Raw genomic sequence first — 27,827 nt, 5'->3', positions numbered from 1 at the left:
ATTTAAGACTCTTTGTAACCTTAGCTTACCTCTTAGAAACTGCCTGTGCCCTGCAGTCAGGGTGCTGAAATGTTCAGTATAGGTTAACACAGCTTTCTGGGGGAAATTGAAGTTAACTCTGCTGAGATGTGCTCCACCAAGGCTTCCTTGGTCGTGCCTACATTCTGTGGGCCGGGTGGTTCGGGGTGTTGAGGGGCTTGGACTTTGGTTTTCATTCTGGTCCTACATGACGATGTGATTTCAGGAATTGCAAATGATTCCTGTTCGTTTGTAACAGGGAGGGAAAGAGGGGGTGTGGGACATGGCCTTCTGTACCCTAGACAGTTCATTTCCATAGAAACAACCTAGAGAGTTGTTTTCAAACATGAATTGACATCAAAACAGGGAAAACTGATAAAGTCATGTGATGTGGTCAATGCTGAAGTTCTGTGGGGACGAGAAGGAAATCACTGAAGGTCAGTTTTAATGGAAGGCAATGCTACCAAAGATTTTTATAATGCTTTTTTTTCTTCTCCTTTTAAAGTTCTGAACTGAGGGAAAGTTTCATTACGTGGACTGTTGAATACAATTTTCAAAAAAATAAGACAATTTCTCCTACCTTTTGTTCAGGTGCCAGAACAATTATATAGGAGATAGTTTTGGGGAGAGCCTTTTTCTAAAACACAGATTTTTAATATCAAGGAAATTGACAAAGCAAAATTAAGCAAAGTGCAGCTTTTTTTTAAACCTCGAGATTTTCTTTTTAATCTCAAATAGGGATATTTTTGTCATTACGCAAACTTAATTCAGTAAAGTAAAAACTGAATTCTAACAAGCATAATTAAACCACATTATTTTATTGCAAATGAAAAATATACAAACATTAATTGAAACTTTGTCAACTTTTGAAAATGAACAGTATGTATAAACATTTGAAAAATAGAAAATTTCATGATCATAGTAATATTTGAAAATATTTCGTATGTATTCATGTAAGTTATTTTTCCACAAAGTTTTGTTGACATGTAAAGACTGCATTTAGTTCAGTATCATGAAGAAAAATATTTTTGTCAGGATCATTTTGTATTGTTGAGATAGGATACTAATGGAATTTATTTTTCACTTGGATTATTAAAAATGAGCTAAGGTGACACAAACTGAGAAAAGAAGAAGAATGTATAAAAACTGGCAAGCAATGCCCCTTCCTGATCTAGTGCTTTGACTAAGAATTAAAATGTTGATTTGGAGTTCCCTTGGGGTGCAGAGAGTTAAAGATCCTGCTTTGTCATGGCAATGGTTCAAGCTGATGCAGTGGTGTGGGTTTGATCCCTAGCTCAGGAACTTCCACATGCCCAGGTATGGCCAAAATTTTTTTTTGATTCGAAGAGAATTTTTTTTTTTTGTCTTTTTCTAGGGCCGCTCCTGCAGCACATGGAGGTTCCCAGGCTAGGGGTCTAATCAGAGCTGGAGCTGCCGGCCTATGCCAGAGCCACAGCAATGCAGGATCTGAGCCGCGTCTGCAACCTACACCACAGCTCACAGCAACGCCAGGTTCTTAACCCACTGAGCAAGGCCAGGGATGGACCCTGCAACCTCATGGTTCTTAGTCAGATTCGTTAACCACTGTGCCACGACAGGAACTCCCAAAGAGAACTAAATTTTATCAAATGCCTCAATATCAGGCATGGTACAATTACTTCCCATGTGTATATATATATATATTTGATCGAGGACTCTTAAAACAAATAATTTCATGTTGCCAAATCTAAAGGGTTTTATGAATATTCTGCAATCTGAACTAAAAAGTCATTCACCATTGACCTAAGAATAGAATTATAAGTTGAAAAATGAAACGATTACACTTACAGTAGTAGGAAAAGCTTTCATGTGTGAAACAGAGCTGTGTGAGTACAGTTTTGTAATCCTTAATGACATACGTACAGATAGTCACATAATAAATCTTAAGGTATCTCTGTGAGATAAAGTACATATATTAAAATATATACATGTGAGACTACCCGTTAAGACTAACACAGTTAGTCTGAATATAGGGATCCAGCATTTTATTTCTCCTTAGACAATATCTACCTATTTGGGAAAAATTATTCTGGGTTTTGGATTTGTAACATTTTGGTTTTTCAATCATATGCCCACCAGGCAGTTCCAGAGTTTTTCGAATGTTTTATTGTTTCTCAACATATTTCAACTCTTGGATCTTTCGCTGACTTTCTCCTGGGCATATCTGTCTGTGCCAATTCATTTCCAACCCAGGGTCCACAGGAATTCTTGTGTTCCAACAACCTTCGGCCTGGGCGCAATATACCAAGGGCAAAGCTCTGTAACAGGTGACATTGAAGAAATAACTGACCCTAAAATTCAGTAGGTGGAGCAGCACCCCAGCCTCAAGCTGGATGTCATTAATTCCCTCACCAAGAAGGTGTTCTAGAGAAATCAACAGAGTTTTCAATAGAAAAGTGAAAAACTTTAAAAGAATTTCTACAATTTTCAAACACTTTTTCTACATACTTGTGTTCATAGCTTATATATCTGATATACAATTAAGGTGAATCAGCAATCGACAGGGGAAACACATATTTATTTGACCTGAGGTATTAACCCATGAATCTTCCACAGATGATCAGTCTTCAGAAATTTAGAATGTACTCAATTGCACTCACCACTAAACTCTGCCGAAGGAGTTCCCAATGCGGTGCAGCAGAAATGAACCCGACTAGTAACCATGAGGATGTGGGTTCAATCCCTGGCCTCCGTGTAGGTCGCAGATGCAGCTCAGATTCTGGGTGGCTGTGGCTGTGGCTGGCAGCTGTAGCTCCGATTTGACACCTGGCCTGGGAACTTCCACATGCCGAAGGTGCAGCCCTAAAGAGAAAACAGAGAAACAAAAAATTATGCTGAAAAGATTCCATCAGCACATTAGGACTTTGCAGTGTCTCAAGTCATCACCGCAAACATGTCAGAGTTCAACAGAACTGGGGAAATGCTGAAGTCACTTTAATAGAATTCTGAAGGGAAGAGTCTACTATTTATTACCCAGGTAGACTTGAGCTACATTATGAACAGATAAAACTAATAATATTTGACATTAGAAGAGAAAAATCCAGTCGACCTGAAGAGCTTTTGTTTTTAATGTCATAACTGTTTTTTGGTTTTTTTTTTCCCCCAGATTTTTGTTTTGAGAGGAAATAAGTTTGGTCTGGAAATAAGATAGCTAATTTCTCTTCCATTAATTATATCAATGAGTAATAAGTCATATGTCCATAAAAATGTAACCCCAGCCTTGAACTTGGAATGAGATAGGAAAATTTTATGTGGGCTTTATTTTCATATGGAAAGGTCTTTTCCTGTCGTTGTCCCTGGGGGCTTAATTTTTTAAGACATTAACTCCTCTTTCTATTCTCCCCAAACACTTACAATAGAATGTATGGAAAACATGCTGAAGACAAGATTCAACAGAAAAAGACCATCTACCACTCATTATATTTTAAAAAAGGTTACTAATGATTATAATTTCCTTAATAAAGAAGAAAGTGCCAAATTTCTCCAGAAACTCAATTTTGTCCTATATTGCTCAAGTCTGAGTTAAAAGAACCTGTGAACATAATCAATTGCATTTGTTTTGTTTTTTTCAAGAGGGTCATTATAAGAGTTCATGCAGGTCTTTCACAAACATTTTTCTAGTTGTTTCTAAACAGTCTGTGGAAAGCCCACCTTTTGGGAATTAAACCTTTGAAAAAAATTGAAGTGGACAATATAACCCTAAAATAGTGTAGCAATTACTTTATAAAAGTCTCTGCATCAACAAAGAAAAAGACCATGAGGATAACACTAAAAGAAAGGAACAAAAGGAATATAAGGAACTCCAGAGCTGAAATCACCTGTATTTCTCCAGAAACTCAATTTTGTCCAATGTTGCTCAGGTCTGAATTAAGAGAACCTGTGAATATGGTCATTTGTTTTTGTTTTTGTGAAAAGCAAAAAATAAAGTGTTTCATTTCCCTAAGGTACTGTCTCCCTCCCTCCTCTGTTCTCCCCTTTTTAATTGATAATAAGTTTCTATGATATGTCATGAAATTACAATTCATAAGCCCTCATGGGCATGTGTATCATGCATATTCTAGCCCACCAAGGAGCAGATTTCCAACATGCTGATTTTTTTCTTTAGCACTCTACTCTTTAGCTATGTAGTTTAGAAAGAAGGAAGTTGGTGGTGGCGGGGTGGGAGCATCAGTGATTTTGCTTCTTAGTTTTAATAATTTGAAACTATGACTCATTAGAGAGTGATGATTGATATTCTGCTTATCAGCACACCATTCAGCCTATACCTATGAATTACTGACAGACTAAGAATAGCAGCCACTGGGTTAAAGGATCCGGTGTTGCCGCATCTGCAGCTTGGATTCAATGCCTGGCCCATGAACTTCCATGTGCCACAATTGTAGCCATTAAAAAATAATAAAAAATACATAAAAAAGAATAGCAGCCAAAGAAAGGAAGAGCCACCTGGCAGAGCCAAACATTTCGACCAGAAGAGATTATTCTGGGTCGTCTAACTCTCTGACTTCTTTTAGGCTTAGGAAATATTTCATGTGTGCAAAAATGAAAACCAGCAGAAGTCTTCTGGGGGGAGGCACCAAAACTTTGATTTTCAAAATTAATGGCCCCAAATGAAACATTTTTGTTTGGCTTCACATCTAAATCATTAGTTAGAACTTTAACAATGCCAATGTTCCTAAGAGTTCATCCAAGAGTCAGAGAGTCCTCCTTCTCTCCAAGTGACTCGTCGTGGTTAATGTTCAGGGTTTCTAGGGACTTTGATCATCGGTCCTGCTAAACAAGGTAATGTCATCATCAAATCCTGGGGTTGCACATTCTATGTTCTCTAGTAAGACGTATTTGTCTTCATTGCCATTCAGAGAGAAGACTTCTTTCTGAGTGTTGGTTGTCAGGTCACTCCAGGTAATGTCAATGTTTTTGAAAGCGTGTAGAAGGAAAATGCCGTTGATAATGGTGAAGAATCCACTCAAGGTCCCGATGATATCGCCAGCTTTCATGCCATACCATTCTTGGAATAAGATGACGGAGCAGGTCACTACCATGGATGTGAAGAACACGTAATAAATGGGAGTCACAAGAGATGTGTTGAAGGTGTCCAGGGCCTTGTTGAGATAGTTAATCTGTGTCGTCACTGAAAGCACAAGTACAGCCAGCAGAACAAAGACCAGGGGATGCTTATAAACTGGCTTCCATTCCAACAGTTCCTTAATGGCGATTCCCAGGCCCTTGACAGAAGAAACAGAAAACGCGCCGATCAATGAACAGATTGAAATGTAGACCAAGATATTGGTCTGTCCTTTCTTGGGAGCCACGATCAGAATCAGCACCAAGGAGATCACAGTTATGATCACAGCAAAGGAGATAAATCCTGTTTGGAGGAGAAAAGAATTAGACTTCAGAGAATGTTAATAGGATCGCGTCTTTGTGAAATGTTGTTAAGTCATTAGGATCATAGGTGTTTTGAAAAAAGAAGTGAGATTACATTAAAAAAAAAAAAAAAACCCAGCAACAACAACGTTTTACTGCATGGCTCTGGATATTTGACAATGGACATTCACAGACATGTCATTTGAACCTCGCAGATAACATTATGAGGTACAGCAGGTATTGTCCAATTGACTTTTTATTTTCCCAGGGAAGAAGGTGTCCAAGTTTGGGTTGGAGTAAAGTCTCTTGCCTCTCCTATCTGCATCTCTTCCTTTCCTTGTGTAGAAGGGAAGGGTGGACACAAAAGTAAGGTCTGTCACCTTTTTAGAAGACTTGTACTACTCAGTCAAACCTTATTGTATCTCAATCCACAACTAGGCTCCTAGGAAGCGGATTACAATATTATTTTAAACTCATTTGATGAGGAGAGAAAGTGGATCAGCATTTGAGTAAGTGCTTCGGTTGCATCACAGACCTGGGTCTCTCAATTTCATTTCCATTTCATGCAGAGAAGTGACTTCCTCTTCTTGTGGGGCATGGATAACCATCACGGTTGACCCCAGTATGCTTAATATGCAGCCTAGCTTCCCATGAATGTTCAAGTGCTCATTTAAAAAATAGGAAGAGAGTATCGCACTGTTGGAAGAAGAAGAAAAAAAAAATCACTCTTGTTTCATTACCTTTTGATTCCACAGCAGCTCAGATGATGCACTGTGGTGCGTGCTGCTCTGTGTTTCAATCAACTAACTTGAATGTGCTATGTGCCACTGAAAAACCTGATGAGTTTTCAAACTCAGAAATAGCCATCATTAATTAACAAGTCAACAAATAACAAATGCCGAAGAGACTGTGGAGAAAAGGGTACCCTCCTACACTGTTGGTGGGAATGTAAATTGGTACAACTACTATGGAAAACAGTATGGAGGTACCTCAGATAACTAAATATAGAACTACCAGATGACCCAGCAATCCCACTCTTGGGCATATATCCAAATAAAACTTTCACTGAAAAAGATACATGCAGAGTTCTTGTCATGGCACAGCGGAAACGAATCCGACTAGGAACCATGAGGTTGCAGGTTCCATCCCTGGGCTCACTCAGTGGGTTAAGGATCTGGCTGTGGTATAGGTGGCAGACAAGGTTTGGATCTGGTGTGACTGTGACCGTGACATAGGCTGGCAGCTGTAGTTCCAATTAAACCCCTAGCCTGCATACCTTCACATGCCGCCGCTGCGGCCTTAAAGTAAAAAAAGAAAAGAAAAAGATACATGTACCTGTATGTTCACTGCAGCACTACTCACAATAGCCAAGACATGGAAACAACCTAAATGTTCATTGACAGATGAATGGATTAAGAAGATGTGGTATATATAATGGAATACTACTCAGCCATAAAAAATAACAAAATAATGCCATTTGCAGCAACTCAAATGGAACTAGAGACTCTCATACTAAGTGAAGTAAGTCAGAAAGAGAAAGACAAATACCATGTGATATCACATATCTAGAATCTAACATATGGCACAAATGAACCTTTCCACAGAAAAGAAACGCATGGGCTTGGAGAACAGACTTGTGCTTGCCAAGAGGGAGGGAGAAGAGGAGGGAGTGGGATGGACTGGGAGTCTGGGGTTAATAGATGCAAACTATGGCATTTGGAGTGGATATGCAATGAGTTCCTGCTGTATAGCACAGGGAACTACATCCAGTCACTTATAATGGAACATGATGGAGGATAATGTGAGAAAAAGAATATATACATATGTATGACTGGGTCACTTTGCTGTACAGTAGAAATTCCCAGAACATGGTAAATCAACTATAATGGAAAAAATAAAAATCATTTAAACATCTCAGAAATGATGATTAAGCAAATCTGCTTAATTGCTTTTATGTCTAAAATCTATAATAGGCATTCAGTGCCCCTGTGATCTTCCCATGACCTTCCAAGAGGTCCCACTCAACTCATTTTCAATGTCCCCATCTTCTGAAAAGCCAAAGAGAATGGAAGATCTTTTCCATCTTCCTGGCATGATACATTTAGAACATGTGTGCTCACGAAAGCTTCTAAGAAGGACCTATGCCTAAAGAAGAATGGCCCTTCTCAGGGCCAGTATTGAGCTAATGCACACAAATACACCCACAGTGGTTGTCAAAATATTAAAATATTTCCTTACCAGCTGCTACTGCCCTTACGCCTATCCAGGGTCCCACTATTTTGGTTGTCATGGCCTCAGGAAGTTCTAGATTGGCACCACCATGGACACCAGCTTACACCACCCTGCTGCTCTACCAGTAGGTCAGCTCCAGCTCCTTTTCCTGATGCCCGGGCTCTCACCAGGGTATTTGTCAGTATCTATTTGTACCCAAGACTGTGGTCAATCTCTAGATGCTTTCTGAGTCGCCCACATATGGCCACTCCTGGGAACTGCAGCCTCTGCAAAAAACACCACTACCAAGAGGATTCACTAGATGACAGGCTTCTAATTAGTGCTTTATGCGCACAGACTCAATTTTCACAACAATCCTACAAGGAAGTTGAAAAGAAGTGGGTAGGCCTCGTCATAAGCTTTCTTCTAGAGGTTGATAATGGAGGTAAAGGAAAAGAAAAAGACAACAAGCAAAACAGGTACTTAGCTACAAAATAAGAGTTCATGGGCACATGGAACATGTTCATTTGGGATCATAAGACAGAGCAACTCAGAAAAGTTAGATTCACATTCTATTGACAGAAGAATTATTCCTGTTTCTAGGACTAAAAGAAACTAAGATGTCTCCAAACAGAAGTATCAGGCAGACAATGTAGGACTTTTAGTGACAGTTGAAATTTAACCCAAACACCATGCTTTTTAAAGTCCTCTGATAACTATGGTTGTTAGCCACTATGACAACAGAGAGCGTTCAAAGGGCTGTGGCAATATGTTCAGGTGAGAGGGGAAAACAAATCTGCTCGGCTTCACTGAATTGTCACAAATGAAACATAATTACGTTTATCAGAAAGACAGTCTAGTTCCTATTTCTAATGCTATTTATTGTGTAGTCTTCTCAAATTATTTTTGTGATTTTTCAAAATTTGGAGATAGGCATAGTCATCTCTTTCTTGTGGGTTAAGTTTATCATGGCCTTAAGATCCCTACAGAAGCCAAGTTCTTTATTGCTCACGTACCTTATGAGAACACTCAGAGCGCCCAGTGGGGTGACCAAGGTGGCAGGTGCAAAGGCATAGGCTGCAAAATTCGCAGCTTCTCCTGCTCCCACTGGAAAGCAAACAGCAGCATGAATACAAACGATGGGCTTATTTATCCTAAAAGAAAAACAACTGACACATGCAAAGCAGGAGATTTTTATCCCCGAGACACTGATGGAGCCAGCAAAAAAAGCAGTAATTTAATTTCTTTTAGGGAAGGTAGGGGAGGTTTGGTATTAAAAGGATGCAGATAAACTGTAATTACCTGGTGATACAAACTCAACTAGTGCAAAAAGTGATGACCAGGGAATATATATTTTATTTTATTTAAATTTTTTTTTGTCTTTTGTCTTTTTAGGGCCACACCTGAGGCATACAGAGGTTCCCAGGCTAAGGGTCGAATCAGACCTACTGCTGCTGGTCTATACCACAGCCACAGCAATGCCAGATCTGAGCAAGACCAGGGATCGAACCTGCAACCTCATGGTTCCTAGTCGGATTTGTTTTCACTGTGCCACGATGGGAACTCCAAAGACTATATATTTTAAATGACCTCCCATAAAGACTTTTGTTACTTTAGTACCAGAACTGTATTTGATCAATCTAGCAGAGGTAGCTTTGGAGGAAGCAGAGAATTAGTATTTGCCAAAGGATACCTACAGTTGGAGTTTCTGTTGTGGCTCAGTGGTAACGAACCCAACTAGTATCCATGAGGACGTGGGTTCGTTCGACCCCTGGCCCCGATCAGTGGGTTAAGGATCCTGTGTTGCCATGAGCTGTGGTGTAGATCATAGACCCGGCTCTGATCTTGCGTTGCTGTGGAGTAGCCTGGCAGCTGCAGCTCTGCTTTGACCCCTAGTCTGAAAACTTTTCTAGGGTGCGGCCCTAAAAAAGACAACAACAACAACAAAACGCATCCCTACTGTTATGCAAATGAACAGTAAAGCAACTTGTAAAATGAGAATGCTTTCTAGAGATGCAAGGTCCAGGCAAGGGATGCCAGAGATGCTTATCACTGGCCTTGGAGTCAGGCACCTCTGGATTGCAGATGATTTACAAGCAAGCAACACTATCTTAGTAGCCCAAGGAGATCCAAGCAGCTATTTGGAAGCCCTAGCAGTGTGTTCCTGGAGTCCGTTTCTTATCTGAGGAACTCCAGACTTCCATGAGATAGTGTGATGCAATTAAGTTCCAGAGTGAGGGAAAATCCAGGGGGGAGTTGGGCCCTTGGATTGGGCCAAATGATTCTCATGCGTCACAGCTGAACACCTGCCCACAGGATGTCGTATTTCCAATTGCAAACTCTGCCAAGCAAACACTTGTAGAGAGCGTCTAACAGAAAAAAGACACCAGCACACGTTTTTCCCCCTCTGGCTGCTATCCACACCACCCTCCCAATCCCCATTCCATCCCCAGCCACATCTACAGGAGGACTCAGCTTTAAAACATCCTCAAACAGGAGTTCCCATTGTGGCTCAGCAGGTTAAGAACCCGACTAGTATCCACGAGGATGTAGGTGGAGCCCTGGCCACACTCAGTGGGTTAAGGATCTGGCATTGCTGTGAGCTTCGGGGTAGGTCACAGATATGACTCAGATCTGGCATGGCTGTGGCTGTGGCATGGGCTGGCAGCTGCAGCTCCAATTTGACTGCTAGCCTGGGAACTTCTATACGCCACAGTTAGAAAGATAATGAAAGAAAACATCATAAACCAAATAGAAACCTACTGAATGGAACAATTAGGAGACTGCTCTCCTGAGAACAACAATGGTAGTTTTCTTGGAATAGTAAGCAATGAAATAAAATTAATATTTTAAGGCATGACAAAATTTAAACAAAATCTTTCTTGGTCCCTTTGGGTCTCTTCCATCTCCTTTAGTCTGTGTTGAGCATCTGCATTAACCAGACCTCGTTAGAAGACAATCTTCCTTCTTAATCCTGTAAGGGCCAACTATTCCCTTTGCACATGCAGCTCTGGATTGTGTAAGCTGTCCATTATACGTCATTTAATGTACAGCTCCCTGTCTATATAACTGTGCTTTTGACCTCTCATATAGGCAGAATGGTTCTTGTTCTGAGAGGCTGTTCCCAGGATATATTAATCTTCAGTTTTCCATTTCTTTCTTAGATTGACTGATTAATTTTTTTCGTCAACATAAGCTTTCTAGAATACTTCGTTATTTATACTTTTATCTTACAGACAGCTTTCCAGGAAAATATTGATCTCATAATTAAGGTACCATATGTTTGTCACTAGATATAGTCTCTAGTGTTGAAGACAGGCTTTTTCTCTCTTCAATACTGGCATAAACTTTGTGCATGATGAAAATAAAATTATAAACATAGCCATATAATATTTTCCTTCTATTTTCATTCCGTTGTGTGGGCAGAAGGTGGGGAGATACTAGAGAAAGAGAGAGCGAGAATCATCTAAATATTTGGGATTTTCCTGATAGAGTCCTTAAGAACATTCATCCAAATGAAGTAAGAAAACAGATATGAAAATACTTTGAAAACTGAAAATGCTAAGAAAAAAAGCCACCGAAAAATTTATACAAATTTAAATTGTTTTTATTCACCATCCTATAAGCAGATAAGGTGGCAGGGGAGGGGAGAAGAACCAGATATAGCTTTTTTTTTTTTTTTCTTTTTCAGCTGCACCCATAGCATATATAAGTTCCCGAGCTAAGAGTTGAATCTGAGCCACAGCTGTGACCTACACCATAGCTGTAGCAATGCTGGATCCCTAACCCACTGCACCCGGCCAGGGATTAAACCACTGCCTCAAAAGAGACAAGCAGGATTACTAACCCCCTGCACCACAGTGGGAACTCTCAGATACAGCTTTCTGACACAAGAGAAGCCATTTAGGCCTGAGTCATTTTGTGACCAAAGCCTGGCTGCGATACTTGAATAGTTCTCAGTAATTATTGATCTTAACAAAAGAAACAAACTATTTTCAGGCAAGAAAAGTAACAACGGCAAAGAGGACAAATCAGTTGTAGAGACTCCCAGTTCCATTTCAATGGTAAAGATTAGCCTGAAGCATATTCCTGAGCTGTTTTGCAGATTTTTTTTTTTTTGTCTTTTTAAGGCAACACTCACGACATTTGGAGGTTCCCAGGCTAGGAGTTGAGTTGGAGCTGCAGCTGCTGGCCTATACCAGCTAATATCAACTAAATCTTGGATTTTGTCAAACTTTGCACCAATTCTATGCCAAATTCTCCTCTGCTCAAGCCCCTTCCTCAATATGTATCTACCACTCAAGCCCCTTAGTGAATTTGCACATACTTTTAGCTTAAAACTTCTCCAGTTTTAAGAGTTGGTGTTCAGTGCTCTCCTCACTTGCTACAAGTAGCCCATCCTTCCTTCTCTTGATCTTTGGCTGGGTTGTGTCTTTTGGCTTGGCACACACCAAGAGGTGAACCCAGCTTTCCAGTAAGAAGCCTTTTAGGTACCACCATTTATTAAAGAAAAGATGACTGGATTAGGAAGATGTGGTATATATACACAATGGAATACTACTCAGCCATAAAAAAGAATGAAATAAAGCCATTTGCAGCAACATGGATGGAACTAGAGACTCTCATACTGAGTGAAGTAAGTCAGAAAGAGAAAGACCAATGCCATATGATATCACTTATATCTGGAAGCTCATATACAGCCCAAATGAACCTTTCCACAGAAAAGAAAATCATGGACTTGAAGCATAGACTTGTAGTTGCCAAGGGGGAGGGGGAGGGAGTGGGATGGTTGGGGAGCTTGGGGTTAATAGATATAAACTATTGCCTTTGGAATGGATTAGCAATGATATCCTGCTGTGTAGCACTGGAAATTATGTCTAGTCACTTATGATGGAGCATGATAATGTGCGAAAATAGAACGTATACATGTATGTGTAACTGGATCACCATGCTGTACAGTAGAAAATTAAAAATTGTATTGGGGAAATAACTATTAAAAATAATAATAATAATAATAAAGAAAAATAAATAAAATTGCTTCTAACTTGCAAAAAAAAAAAAAAAGAAAATTTATCCAATCCTTTTTTTCTTTCTTTCTCTCTCTCTTTTTTTTTTTGTTGTTGTTGTTGTCGTCGTCGTCGTCTTTTTAGGGCTGCACTTGGGGCAAATGGAAGTTCCAGGCTAGGGGCTGAATTGGAGCTGTAGCCACTGGCCTATGCCACAGCCACAGCCACGTGAGATCTGAGCCATGCCTGTAACCTACAGCACAGCTCACAGCAACATTGGATCCTTAACCCACTGAGCAAGGCCAGGGATAGAACCTGCATCCTCATGGATGCTAGTCAGATTTGTTTCCACTAAGCCATGACAGGAACTCCTCCAAGCCTTTCTTATAACAGGATCTCAAAATACTGAAAGGTGTTACTTGGTACAGGAAAATCAATGGAAGTTTTAGGGCTTCTGGTGCAGAGGGAGAGGGCTGGCCAGTGGTGTGAAACTACAGTTTATGAGGTCTTTTCTTTGGAAGTTTTAGGCTTGGGATTTGAGAAAATTCAGAGGCGTTAAGAGGCAGATACAAATCTGCAAAAGCGCCCGAGGGCAATAACACTGCCTTGTCTTTGGATATCACATTAGCATTTAGGAAAGTGCTTTCACACCCCACAGGGTCTCATTGAGTCCTGGGGGCAAGTCCAGGAGGAAGCAGAGGCTGACAATCTTTGTCTCTCCATTTGTTAAGAGCCACGCACTCCAAGGGGACTTGCACTTATCCATGTTCTGGTCTTGGCCAGGAAAAGTGTCCCCATGCCTTGCAGCTAGAATAGTTACAACATGGAGTCAGGAGCTGGGAAAATGTGGGAGGGCTGCATTTGCCTCAATTGCAACAGTTAATTACATGCAAGAAAAGGAGAAGTTTATGAGAAAATATAAGATTTCAGATGGTAACTTTTTCCCTTGCATTCCAAGAGCACATATTGAGGACGTGGAGGTGGGGGGAAAAGTGTAAAATTAATTCTACACTCACATGACTTGTTTTATATATATGACATTCTGCCTACACAAAAATTTCTAGACTTAAATGCCACCCTTACTAGGAAGATAAATTAATCATTTGAACAATTACATGTAGTTTCTCTATCATTTACAAGCAAACATGCCTCTCGGCTTTAAGGACTTACTTGAGAGTAATCCTGCCCACCAGAGCCACTCCTTGAGGTAAGAATGTCCACCTTGTCCTAGGAAAATTGTAAAAACAGAAATGAGGTTCCCAAAGTGGAGGAGGGGGGTTTGAAGAACTGACTTCTACAAAAGGTACTGGAATATGGTTGGAAAAACAAGACTTTTTTTGTGTGTGTGTCTTTTAGGGTGGCATCTGTGGCATATGGAGGTTCCCAGGCTAGGGGCTGAATGGGAGCTATAGCCACTGGCCTACCCCACAGCCACAGCAATGCCAGATCTGAGCCACGTGTGCGACCTACACCACAGCTCATGGCAACGCCGGATCCTTAACCCACTGAGCGAGACCAGGGATCGAACCTTCATCCTCAGGAATACTAGTCAGGTTCATTACTGCTGAGCCACAATGGGACCTCTCCCTCTCTGTTTCTTCATTGAAGTATAGTTGACGTATAATATTGTGTTAGTTTTAGGTGTATGGCATTGTGATTTAGTTTTATGTATATATAAATTTCAAATTATTTTCCATTATAGATTACAAGATACTGAATGTAGTTCCTTGTGCTAGCTAGTAAACCCTTGCTGCTTATCTATTTATGTAATTTGTATCTATTAATTGCATACTCCTAATTTATCCTTTCCCCTTGGGTAACTACAGGTTATGATCTATGTCTGTGAGTCTGTTTCTGTTCTGTACATATATTCATTTATATTATTTTGTAGATTCCACATATAAGTGATATCATATATTTGTCTTTTTCTGACTTACTTCACCTAGTATAACATTCTCTAGGTCTATCCAAGTTGCTGTAAATTGCAAGATTGCATTTATTTTTGTGGCTGAGTAATATTCCATTGGTTTAAGATGTGCCACATCTTAAACCAATCATCTGTTGATGGACCCTTGGGTTGTTTTCATGTTTTGTTTATTGTAAATAGTGCTGCTATGAACATTAGAATGCATAAATCTTTTCAAATTAGTTTTCATCTTTTCTGGATATACCCAGGAGCAGGATTGCTGGGTCATAAGGTAGCTCTATTTTTAGCTTTTTAAGGTACCTCCATACTGTTTTCCATAGTGGCTGCACCAATTTACATTCCCACCAACGGTATAGGAGAAGTTCCTTTTTTCCACACCCTTTTCCAGCATCTGTTATTTATAGGCTTTTTGATGATAGCCATTCTGACTAATATGAGGTGATACCTCACTATGGTTTTGCTTTGCATTTCTCTAATAATTAGTGATGCTGAGCACCTTTTATGTGCCTGTGGGCTAGTTGTATGTCTTCTTTTTAGAAATATCTGTTTAGGTCTTTTGCCCATTTTTTGATTTTTTTTTTTTTTAATATATTGAGCTGTATGATCTGTTTGTTTCTTTTGGATATTAACCCCTTGTTGGTCACATTGTTTGCAACTATTTTCTCCCAGTCTACAGGTTGTCTTTTTCATTTTGTGGATGGTTTTCTTTGCTGTGCAAAAGCTTCTAAGTTTGAATAGGGGCTATTTGTTTACTTTGGCTTTTATTCCTTTTGCCTTCGCAGATTGATCTAAAAATATTCCTATGATTTATGTCCAAGAATGTTTTGGCTATGTTCTCTTCTAGGAATTTTATGGTGCCATATCTTATATTTAGGCCTTTAAATCATTTTGAATTTATTTTTGTATATGGTGTGAGGGAATCAGTTCTAATTTCACTGATTTACATATGGCTGTCCAATCCTACCAATGCCACTTATTAAAGAGGCTGTCTTTTCTCCATTATATATTCTTGCCTCCTTTGTTGAAGATTAATTGACCATTGGTGTGTGGGTTTATTTCTGGACTCTCTCTTCTGTTCCATTGTTCTATATGTCTGTTTTTGTGGCAATACCATGCTGTTTTGATTACTGTAGCTTTGTTCACTTCTTAAGATAAATTCCCAGAAGTGAAATTACTAGGTTTAAAGATATTGACATTTTTAAGCTTTCCCAAATTGCTCTCAGGAAGTTTGTACCCACTTATATTGTCTCCAGCAATGTTTGACAGAGCTGTTTATTCCTCAAATTCCCTTAACAACATAGGGAATTATTTTTTCAGGAAAAAACCAAGTCGTGTTAAAATAGTACGCCACAACTCAGAAGTTCATTTCTATAAAGTTGGTTTCTCTTTGGGTACTAGTGAAGTAACATTTACTCAGCTATGTTTACTGGCTACTTAACAATAATTATTCTGAGAGTTCCTTGTTTATGTGCTTTGCCTATTGTTTTCACTGATTTACATATGGCTGTCCAGTCTTTTTCTTATTGACTATAGTCACTCTTTATATATTATGGACCAATCTTTTTCTTATTGACTATAGTCACTCTTTATATATTGTGGACCTTAACTACCCTTTGCCATATATTTTGAAATTTTTTCCTCCTATGTCATTTCCCTTTTATTTTCAGTTAAAGGTATTTCCAGGTAGGATTCCCCCCCCACACACACACCACCTTGGACAATCCAGGTAATCTCTTCCTTTATATAGCATTGAGTATTTCCTTTATCTTTATGCTTAAGAAGATTTTCTGTTAGGTTTTTTAAAAAAATATTTCATTTTAAATTTAATTCTAAACTACGTGAAATCTATTTTGCCAAATGATATAAACTAGACGTCTTACATTTTTGTCCTCTGATTTTTGCCAACTGACTCAGTATTTTTGATTGAATAATTCATCCTTTCTCCAGGGGATTGAAATGCCTCTTACAAAATCATATATTATATTGCCGTATGTATTTATATGGCAATTTGATTATCTTTTATTATTTTGTCTCTCTTTTTAAATGCCACTACCAAACTGTTTTAATATCCTCTCATTATTACCCTTTTATAAACTTGTTTGTGTGATTCATGGTCATTTGTTTTCCCCTATGAACCTTAGAATGATATTTAGCTCTTTTATGGCATTATTCTTAATAAGAATTAATAGAAAATTCATGGTTAATGAGGGATAGTCAAGCAGAGCTATACAGCATCTGAAATGTCACTATAAACAGTAACCTAATGCTACTACCTATTTATTGATTTGACAATATTTATTGGGTGCTAACCATGATGCTAGGGAAGGTTCATACTCTGATGAGTCTAATATCAATAAACTAGTAAGCCTGTTTAAAATAATAAACAACAAATGTACCATGCTACGTTATTCCAGACACAAAGAAAACCTTTGTGCAACGACAGAGAATAGCCCGGGTGGAGGTGAGGGCGACTTCCCCAGAGACAACGGTCTAGGAAGACCGTTCTGGAGTGGTGACATTTTAGCTGGATATCTGAAAGTTGAGGCAGACAAATGACAGGCAGGGAGAAGAGAGTTTCAGGCAAAGAGAAAGACTTCGAGGTGGAAAAGAACTTGGTACATTCCAGGAACCAGAGAAAAGCAGGCGATGGGGAGGGAAGCAGAAGATTAAGCTGGAAAGGTAGCATAGACCATTTTAGGCAGGAGGTCAGGGACTGTGGAAGGATTTTACTGAGCACAAAGAAAAGCCACTGATGTGTTTTAAGCAGAGCAGTAGCCTGATCTCACTTTTGATCCTGAAATCACAGACCAAAGCTATGAAAGAAGAACCCATCTCACACTCTAAACACCTTGAGTTTTAATCTCACCCTAAAGGTAACAAAACCAGCTCAATATCCAGTTGCTAAGGACAGAGATAGACACTAAGATAGAGACAGCAAAATCTTATTCTTGTAGCACTGTGACCTTGCAATAGAATTATTTCCGCAGTTAGAAACTTGAATCTGTCAGTTGCATGTGTTTCTTACCAGCTCTAGTAACGCCCTTGTTGGCCAGTTGCAAGAGGCCCTTTTTTTTCAAGATGAAACTGGAGCCAATAAAAATACTGGAACTTATTGCCAGTACCAGGCCTACATAAAGACTGTATTTGTTCTCAGCATTTGCAGAAATGCTCAGGTTGGTTATGCTGGAATTCAGGTCCCTGTAGAGGACAGGAGAAGCCAGTAGCTGTGACACATGTGTGATCTCACACCAAGCCTGGGAGGCATTTGGACAGATCAGAGCCAGCACGTAGCCTGGAAAAAGAAAAAGAGGGAAAGGTCAACAGACAACAGGAAGATGCACTGCTGTATATTTTCTTTCTCTAAGAGAGAGGAAGCTGAGCGGACAGCACTGACACACTTTTTTACCGCCTGATGGGATGTCTCCAGCACGTGGTCCACAGGCTCGCAGACACATTCAGTTGGGTTCACACAGGTTCTTCTAAAGGTTTTCACAACTTTTTAGTTGTCATTTACAAAAGGGAGGCATCATGTGGCAGTCTAGATTCCTCTTTCAAAATGGAAAATCTGGCCGTACTTGGTTCTTTGCTCCAGCTGGAGTAGCATGCAGCTGTTTAGACCCGAATTGGGCTCAGCAGCTCATCATGCTGCGCCCCCCCCACCCCCAACCTTCTGCTTCTCTCCTTCACTCTATTGGGGTGTCTCCTGGAGACCAGCAATGTCTGTGACGCCCGAATGCAGGAGAGGGCACCTCAACCCTCAGTGCCGAAACCAACGCCTTACAGGAAACCAATTAGCCCACTTGGTGGGGGATGAAATGTGCACTTCAGAACACGTGTTTAAAATCGGGTTTAGTGTTCTGAACTACGTTCCCTGCAGAGAATAATTTTTTCAGATCTACTCACTCACTTCCTCTTTAATAAAATAGAATCTAATACAAAAATGAATTAAACATTAGTAGCCTTTTTTTTTCTTTCTGAACATGATTCAAAATAAGCATGTAAATCCACTGAACGAGCCCCATTATATTAAGTGCCTTTTTTTTCTTTTGAGGTTAAACACTAAAACACAGAATGAAAACAGTTTACACCAAGATACTTTTTATAATCTGTTTGTTCTCCAGTTGAAAGCGCCTACAAGGTGACACTGAGACTAGATTTTCTGACCATCTTTTCAACTCCCCCCCCCCCCATTTTAAAAGGCACATTTTCACAGATATAGAGCACTAGTGGTTACCAGTTGGGGGGAGGGTGCAGCATAAGGGTGAGGGAGTGGGAAGTACAAACAACTGTGTATAAAATAGGCTTGAAGATATATTGTACAACACAAGGGATATAGCCAGTATTTTGTAATAACAGTAAATGGAAAGTAACCTTAAAAAATGGTGTAACAAAATTTTAAAAGGGCATATTTTTCCTAGCATGAATGAGCAAAGGAAAATTAATCAACAACTTCAGAAATCAGTGAAAAAAATTAGTTTTACATCTCAAAAATCTTAGGAAGGCATATGAATAACAAAAGAGTTTGACTAAATGATGTCTTAGAAACAAAATCTTAGAAATGAGATCTTATGCTTCTTGGGCAAAATATGATGACGTTATGTGAATTTTACCACATATTAAGAAATGAACATAAAGTTCTGGCCTAGGAAAAGGTAAAATAATTGAATTCCATCTTTTCATGGTCATTATTTCATTTATGTCTGTAATTTGAAAATGAACTAACTTTGATTCAGAGATATGGGGTAGATTCTGAGATAAAACTTCTAGGAGTTCCCCTTGTGTCTCACCAGTAAGGAACCTGACCATATCCATGAGGATGCAGGTTTGATACCTGGCCTTGCTCAGTGGGTTAAGGATCCAGTGTTTTTGTGAGCTGTGGTGTAGGTCGCAGACGTGGCTCGGATCTGTTGTGGCTGTGGTGTAGGCCAGCAGCTGTAGCTCCAATTTGACCCCTAGCCTGGGAACTTCCATATGCTGTGGATGCAGCCCTAAAAAGCAAGGAGGAAAAAAAAAAAAAACTTCTAAATACGCCAAGGAAAACTGTGTTACTTCAGGGATAGTCTGTGGTAACCAAGGAATTTTTTAGGCTGGTTGCTTTAGTAAGAACTGCTGCAGATTTTCAAATAAGCTGGGCCTTAGCAATCTTGTCCCAGGCACTGTTCATCTCATCTAAAGACTAAGTGCAAAGTAACTTTTGGTAGTAAGAATTTCGGTTACATGAATTCTTGTGCAAACATCTGGCTTGACTTTCCAGTAAATTCCAAGGCTGCATTAGTGTCACTTACTATGTAGTTAACATAACCATTCCAAAACTTTATCTCTGAAAACTGTGTGGGTGGACCTCATTCCAGTGAAACAATATTCTTTCTGAGCTGTTGACATAGCAAAATGTTTCCGACATTTTAGGGGGTGTGGGGGTAGAGGGTAAATAAGAGAGAGCAAATAATCTTTGTTGCAATTTGTAAGTTCTCATTGTAAGGGAACATTATGGCAAGTTTTATGGCAAGAAAAATAATAAAAATCTAGTCTAGTTATACTGGAACTTAAATTGGAACTTAAATTGTTTTATGTTTTGGGAGCATATTAAGGAGAGAGTCCACAGCAGATACGACTGAAGGAAGGAGCCAAGGAGTGACAGGCTGGTTGGTGGCTGGGGAGGGGGGTAGGGCAGGAGGGAAGAAATAGATGGAGCAGAATGTGTGAGCGGGGGCTTTGGAGGGTTTCAGAGGAATCAGAGTGTCTCAAAATCAGAGCTGGCTTCTTAGGATTCTAGTAAGCGAAACTCCAGGAGTTTAATCCAAAGTTCATGCAACACAGAAAATCTGTCACAGTCCTTATTTTTCATGTTAATAGGCAATGTCAATAGCCCTCTAAAGTTTCTGTAGCAATTTACACTCCTGTCAGCAGCAAGCATATACTGCTTCTTTGATGTTATTATAAATTGTTCTATTTTATTATTTATTTATTTTTTTTAGGGCCATACTCATAGCATATGGAAGTTCCCAGGCTAGCGCTCATATCAGAGCTACAGCTGCTGGCCTACACCATAGCCATAGCCACCTCAGGATCCAAGCCACATCTGTGACCTACACCACAGCTCATGGCAAAACGGGATCCTTAACCCATGGAGCGAGGCCAGGGATTGAACCCGCATCCTCATGGATCCTAGTCGGGTTTGGGTTCGTTAACTGCTAAGCCACGAAGGGAACTCCCATTTTATTTTTTTTTAATTAAAAAAATTTTTTTTCTTCATTTTTGGCCACCCCTCAGCATATGGAGTTCCCAGGCCAGGGAACAGATCTGAGCCACAGCTGCGACCTAAGCCACAGCTGTGGCAATGTGGGATCCTTAACCCACTCTATCAGGTGGGGATCTAACTTGGGTCCCAGTGCTCCCAAGATACCATGGATCCCACTGCACCCAGCAGGAACTCCAAATTGTTCTAAATATTGAGAAATTAATATTTAGGAAAGGTGTGTCCGTGATAAAGAAAAAATAATATATGCCAGTGTATTAGCCACTCAATTTAAGAAATAAAACATTACTCCTCAGAGGTAACAACTATCCTGATTTTCTAATATTCCTCTGCTCAAAAAAAAAAGATTTCCCCTATAAGATTCTATCTTTAAATAATAAATTGTTTAGTTTGCCTCTTTTTGTCCCTTATAAAATGTACTCATATAGTATGTATTCTTTAATACTTTGTTTTCAAGATTTATCAGTCTTGATGCTTGTGGTTGTAAGGGTCCCCCTGCCCCCAGGACTGTTCTGTAGAATTCTGCTGTATGACTATCTCATTAATTTTTATATTTTATGGGAGTTCCCATCGTGGCTTAGTGGTTAACAAATCTGACTAGGAACCACTGGCCTTGCTCAGTGAGTTAAGGATCTGGTGTTGCTGTGGCTCTGGCGTAGGCCGGCGGCTACAGCTCCGATTCAACCCCTAGCCTGGGAACCTCCATATGCCGCGGGAGCAGCCCCAGAAAAGGCAAAAAGACAAAAAAAAAGAAAAAGAAAATTTTTATATTTTATTGTTGGGGGTATTTGGGTAATTTATAGTATTTTTGTTCTCACAGACAGTGCTGCTAATGTTGTCAATTATGTTAGATCATATGAAATTGATGACATTTGACAATTTTTTGACCTACAGAAATAGCAGTTCATGTGATTCAACTTAAGAGGTATCTTCTATGCACAGGTGAACATTTACTTACGCATAACAGCTTAAACACTGAATAACAAAATTAAATTTTCTATAGGATTATATGCCTTTTCCGCACCTTAAGCTCCATTACTAATTATCTATAATCCTGGACAATTTGAGTCATCACTTTTGGCATCAGTTTCTTCATCGCTAAAACGAGGGAGTTTGACTCGAGGATTCTAAAGATCCCTCCCATAATTCGGTGGTTTGATCAAAAGTAATTCCAGAGTAATTTACTTACAGTACTGGTAGCTCATAAATGTTGCTGATGGACCAGCTCTAAATTCATAGGCAGGAGTTCCCGTTGTGACTCAGCGGTTAGTGAACCCGACTATCATCCATGAGGACGCAGGTTCGGATCCCTGGCTTTGCTCAGTGGGTTAAGGATCTGGCATTGACGTGAGCTGTGGTGTAGGTCACAGACACGGCTCAGAACCTGCATTGCTGTGGCTGTGATGTAGGCCACCAGCTACAGCTCCAATTAGACCCCTAGCCTGGGAACCTTCATATGCCACAGGTTCGGCCCTAAAAAGAGAAAAAAAAAATTAATTTATTCATAGGCACTTGTAGCTGGAAGACATTCTAAAGAAACTAAGATAGCAAGTGACTTTCCAAAATCATGTAAGTGCCAAAATCAGGGCCAAGAAACCCAATTCCCAGGTTACTATTCTTTTTATTTCAGAAAAGTAAAAAAAAAAGTACAAATAAAGACACTTAAAATTTATTATTGTTTATATAAAAGTGAAATGCTTTGAATAATTTTTTCAAGTCCTATTTGTCTATAGATAATAATAACTTAAATTGTCCATTTAGTACATGGCGTAGCATATCTGGTGTCTGAGAAGCCAGTGACTGCATGTAACTACACTTTTAATAACTGCAAGGTATTTCCCATTTGAGGAAATCATTGTCTCACTATTCTACTGGGTTAATTTGGATTATTTCAGCAAATATTCTTACTTCCTTATCCCTTTGACATATTTTTCCCCTGATGTTTGGTTGGAAGTGAGTTGGTGGCCAATGGGACGTCAGCAGAGGTGATAAAAGGAGAGGGTTCAAGTGTACTTATGTGGTTGGCTTACTCTCCTGTGCCTCTGTGCTTTACAGGAATACAGCTTCCTGGAGAAGCTGCTGCCCCTTGAACTTGACCCCAGAATGAAAACACATGGAGCAGACCTCTGCTCATCTCTCATTCAGGAGTCAAACTCAGGTGGGTATTTAACCCAGCACAGAGATACCCAGGTGTACCTGGCCTAGAATAGTAAACCATTAGCTGACCTACAGATGCATAAGCAAAAATGTATGATTCTTTTTTGGGCTATGTGTTATGTAGAAATAGCTGACTGCTACACCTGCCTATTGATTTTAGCAAAGGGAAGAATGAATGAAATCTCTTATTTCCCCCACAATTTTTTCTCTAAATATCAGCCACTGTGAATCGGACTACATCACTCCCATGCCTCATTCCCCATGATTTTTTATGGCAGATACAACAAAATCTAAACACCTAATCCTGGACTTGTAAAAAGCTTTATATGCTCTGAAGCTTGCTCACCTCTGACATTATACATTGCTTTACCCTTTCTCTCATTCATTCTCTAAAACACTAGTTATGTTTTCATTCTTTGATTCAACACATATTTATTGAATATCTACTATCTATTCGGTATTTTCTAGAAGCTGGGGGTACAGAAGTGATAAAATAAAATTCCTGCTCTGTTATATTCATTTTAATGGGGGGGGGAATAAACAAGTGAACTAATAACTATAGACTGTTGAGTGCCACGGAAAGCAGTACAAAAGCAGTACAAACCCTGCTGCTAAGTGTAAAATCAAAAACCCTCATGTGGGAATTTGCTGAAGGAGAGGAAGGAACTGCACCAGCCAGGCTGGCCAGAGAGAGAAGGGAGATGGTATGAGATGAGGTCAAAGAGTAGCAGGGGACAAGATCAGGGGAAATGAGCCTTTATATAAATAAGTAGGTCCAGGCTTGGAGTTCCACGAACGTTCCCTTCGTGGCTCAGTTGTTGATGAACCCAACTAGCATCCATGAGGATGTGGGTTCGATCCCTGGCCTCGCTCAGTGGGTTAAGGATCGGCATTGCCGTGAGCTGTGGTGTAGGTCACACACATGGATCAGATCTGGTGTGGCTGTGCTGTAGGCCAGCAGCTATAGCTCTGATTGGATCCTAGCCTGGCAACCTCCATATGCTGTGGGTGCAGCCCTAAAAGGACAAAAATAAAAAAGGAGTTCCAATATTTGTCTTTTCTCCTTCCAAAATTCTATAATGGCTTCCCTTTTTCTTTCATAAAAAAATCCAAAGTCCCCATTATAGTCTAAAAGGGGCTACAGATTCCTATCTCCAGATACCTCTGTAACCTCATTTCCTACTTTTCCCCTTCTTTCCATAGGCTAAATTCCTTCTCACCTTAAAGCCTTAGAGTAGCCTGTCCTTGTTATTTAGTCCCAGGAATGGCTGGCATGGCTTACTCCTCCTCTTCATTCCCACTTAAAATGCCTTCTCTGCCTTCCCAATCTAAAGGAACTTCTCATTCTCCATCATACAATTTAATATTACCCATCCACCAAACTTGCTCTTACAGCTTAATTATGGCTTTGCAACAACATTGCATATCCATGTATCTATTTCATTTCTTCACCCAACAAACTAGTTGTTGAACACCTACCATGCAAGGCACCATGTTAAATACATATTCATTCAACACTTAACAGATTCTTACTGAGCATTTCCTGTGTGCCAGGCCCTGTTCTGAGAACTGGCCAGACAGAGATCAACAAGACAGGTAAACAGGTCTCTGTTCTCATAGAGCTGACAATTTTAGTGAAAAACCACCAAAAAAGGAGGAAAAAAGGGAGTAGGAATGAGAAACAATTTTGAGCTAATTTGGTAATCATAGTAGATATATCTACACATAAATTCTGATACACCTGGGTAAGAAGCCTATTAGTTCAAAGAAAACCCAAGTAGAATTAAGCAGATAGTGTTGATTTTTTCTTTTTTAAGTTAAAAACTTGTATCTGTAAACCAGATCATCCCACTATCAGTGTGTTTGGAAGCCAAATACCTTTTGTGGATTGTTGACCATCAGATTTCCTGCATAAATTGCTACAATTAATAACATACTGTTTTCTAAACAACCTTTAGTGAAGAAGGTTTACTACCTTAAAGCACTTGAATTTCAACACTTAGGAAATCTACAGAAGGCTGGAAAAACTTATACTTTTAGTCTTCTTGTAAAAATCTAGAGGAAATCTTTTTTTAGTGTAACATAAAAAGAAGCTATATTTTACATAGAAAATACAGCTTGTCCTGACAATAAAAGTCATGTTCAATTGGTGGAATTTTGAGAAAAGTTTATGATATGGATTTTTTTTAAGTGTAAAATCTCAGAATCATTAATGTATACCATTGTATCCAAGGGGCCAGAGAAATGGGGATGGGCACCTACAGAAAAAAACAAAAGCTCAAATAATTTTGTGCTAGGTTCGATCACAAATTATGAAAGCTCGGATCTGGCATTGCTGTGGCTATGGCGCAGACCGGCAGCTATAGCTCTGATTTGACCCCTGGCCTGGGAACTTCCATATGCAGTGGATGCGGCCCTAAAAAGCAAGAGAAACAAACAAACAAACAAACAAACCAACCCTAAAATGAATTACGAAAACTTATTCAATTCTCTGGGCCCACAGGCCCAGACTGTCTAGTTCCAGACTGTCTTGAAAACCCCTCTATACCAGAATCTAGGCTAATGTCTGGCAGACGGGACTCTTGTCATTTGAGTAAATGAACAAATGAAAAATGGAGCCTTTACTCCATGTCAGGCTCTGAAGTGTGTGCTTCATAGGTAATCCCGCCTGCCTGTTTTCCTCAAACTCCAAACTGTAGGAATTATTTCCAATTTATAGATGAAAGACAACAAAGGCTGCCTTAGTTGAGAAGACAGGTGCCAAAGCCTAACCTCTTCCCACTACTGATAACAATTCTGATTTCTCCAAAGTCTTTCCCTCCTGCCTCCCACACAATTACCACAATTAACCTCAGCTCTTAAGCATAGAACTTGAATATTTCTTGTTGGAACCAAATGCAGGAGCAAAGTAAGAAAATCAAACAAGCTGTGTAATTCATGCATCCTGCTTACTTACAGATCCTTGAGTAAACAAGGGTGGACGTGTTAGTAACAGTTTGACTTACGGCTTTAGGAATTCTGTAGACAAAGGTCACACAACCTGACCATCTAGGAAATAATTCTAGATCCAGCTGCCTTAGTAACCACTTCCCAAACTCAGTCTTTGAATAGTTTGTGAATCATTCAGGCATTTTTTTCTCTCTCTCTTTGTGGCCCTTCTTTCTCTTGCCAGCACAGGTTTAACTAGTTCACTTCCCCCCACCCCGCCTTTTTTTTTTTTTTTTCTTTTTAAAAAAGCTCTCCATATCAAGGAATCGGCTGGAAGAGCGAGGAGAGAAAACCAGGGAAGCTATGAGCGCTTTTGGAAAGGTAGAGTTCTTGCCACAACTTCTCACTGCGGCCTCTCTTTACAACCACACTAGGTAAATGAGAAATCGGCTTTCTTCTAGACTCTGGGAAAACCGAACACTGGCATTTCAGTTGATTCACACTGTCCGCCCCCGCCTTCCCCCACTCCGTTACCCGGGTCCCTAATTTTATCCGGACTCACACGCGCTTTCTGCACTGAGACTGTAGGAAGTCTGCCAGTGTTGCAAACACCTGGCAAAGGGCAAGGGGCCGCCCTGAGCTTTTACAGGACGTGGGTGGGGGCCGAAACTCCATACCAGAAAGCAGTGAGAAACCCGCAAATAACTGCGCCCAGTTCCTCGTCTCCTCCTCGGTCCCGCTCTCGTCTTAAGCAGCCAAAAAGTGACTGCACAGCGAGTCAGACGCGAGGCTTCGGAGGTTGGAGACGTTTCCATCTCAAAGGAAGAGGACGGATGTGAGTGGCCTAGGCTTGCCCGGCACCCTCCCCCGGGATCCAGTCAGGGCGCCTGACCGTCCAAAGTGTCGGATCCTCGCCAAACCAGTGCTGGGCGCAAGACCCAATTCTCCTGCCCCGTCCTCGGGCACGCCCGCTGCCCACTGGGTGACGTCGACCGAGGACTCAAAGTGAGTCTGAATCAGTAGAAGCGCCCTTCTCAGATGAGATTTGGGAGTCTTCCCACAGCATCCTGAGTGCCCCTCTCGACACTCAACCCTGGTTAATTTACATGGATCTGCCTTCTGGACCCGGGTGGGAGCCACGTATGTCTTATCCGACTACTCAGGCTCTCCCACAGAGTCTGGCATATTGTAGGCATCAATAAGTATTGGTTGACTGACGAACTGGCTGAATGACTGAATGAATAAGTGCATGAATGAGTGCTTGAGAGTCGGCGTATCCCTTTCTGGTTGGTCTCCACAAGCACCCGGGACCACCCTCCCTGTCTCATCGCCACCCGGATGCCAGGTACTCCGGTTGGGGGCACTCACCTTCATGGCAGGGCTCTCCGGGCGGCAGCCTCACCTGTCCCCCCATGGCCCCGATGGGGCTTCCTGGGCGCAGAAGCTCACTCCTCACCCACCTGGGCTTCTCCACCTCCCCATGGGACAGGGTACGGACGGAACTGCAGGGTCCAGGGCTGGTGCGCGCTGACCCCGGCCCCTCGGCAGCCTCAGCCAATGGGGACGACGGGGTGGGGCCTCCGCGCGAGCCACGCCCCCGAGGTCCCAGAGTTGGGTGCGGACTCTCCCAACACTCTCGGCTGCTGAGGCCTTCGGACTGGTGTGTGGCTGGCGGAAGCGTTTGCTGTCCGTAGGGCGGGACCCCTGCGGGAGCCCAGCAGTGCGAAAACACAGACACACCTCACAGGGTTAAGGCGTCTCTCAGAGCGTGGAGGCCGCCGAACCAACTCCCGGGGAATTTAGGGGCGTAAATTCTGTGCTGGAGCCCCCTTCTGGCTTCCCTGGGGTCGAAACCCCTGCCGCTGGATTCTGAGGGCCCTGCTTTAGATGTATGGGGCATTGTAGGGAAGTTGTGCCCACT

At 40.7% G+C, this 27,827-nt stretch overlaps 2 protein-coding genes across 3 annotated transcripts in view; one reads left to right on the top strand and one right to left on the bottom strand.

Annotated features, from left to right (window-relative positions):
* CNGA1 (cyclic nucleotide gated channel subunit alpha 1) overlaps window positions 1-27,827 on the top strand; it is a 72,580-nt gene that overhangs the window by 5,224 nt on the left and 39,529 nt on the right.
* NIPAL1 (NIPA like domain containing 1) lies at window positions 3,859-27,459 on the bottom strand. 2 transcript variants are annotated; one of them, XM_047798633.1, is made up of 6 exons: window positions 27,275-27,458; window positions 17,591-17,857; window positions 13,809-13,865; window positions 8,649-8,739; window positions 5,957-6,117; window positions 3,859-5,422 (listed from the first exon to the last, which is right to left on the bottom strand). In XM_047798633.1, the coding sequence occupies exons 1-6, from the start codon at window positions 27,318-27,320 to the stop codon at window positions 4,803-4,805; spliced, it is 1,242 nt and encodes a 413-aa protein (XP_047654589.1). In that variant the 5' UTR covers window positions 27,321-27,458; the 3' UTR covers window positions 3,859-4,802. The 2 variants fall into 2 exon arrangements, with proteins under 2 accessions (XP_047654589.1, XP_047654590.1); XM_047798634.1 differs by lacking the exon at window positions 13,809-13,865 and having other exon boundaries at window positions 27,275-27,459.

This window comes from Phacochoerus africanus, chromosome 10 (assembly GCF_016906955.1).
Source record: "Phacochoerus africanus isolate WHEZ1 chromosome 10, ROS_Pafr_v1, whole genome shotgun sequence".
Lineage (NCBI taxonomy): Eukaryota > Metazoa > Chordata > Mammalia > Artiodactyla > Suidae > Phacochoerus > Phacochoerus africanus.
This window is presented reverse-complemented; position numbering and strand designations above follow the sequence as displayed.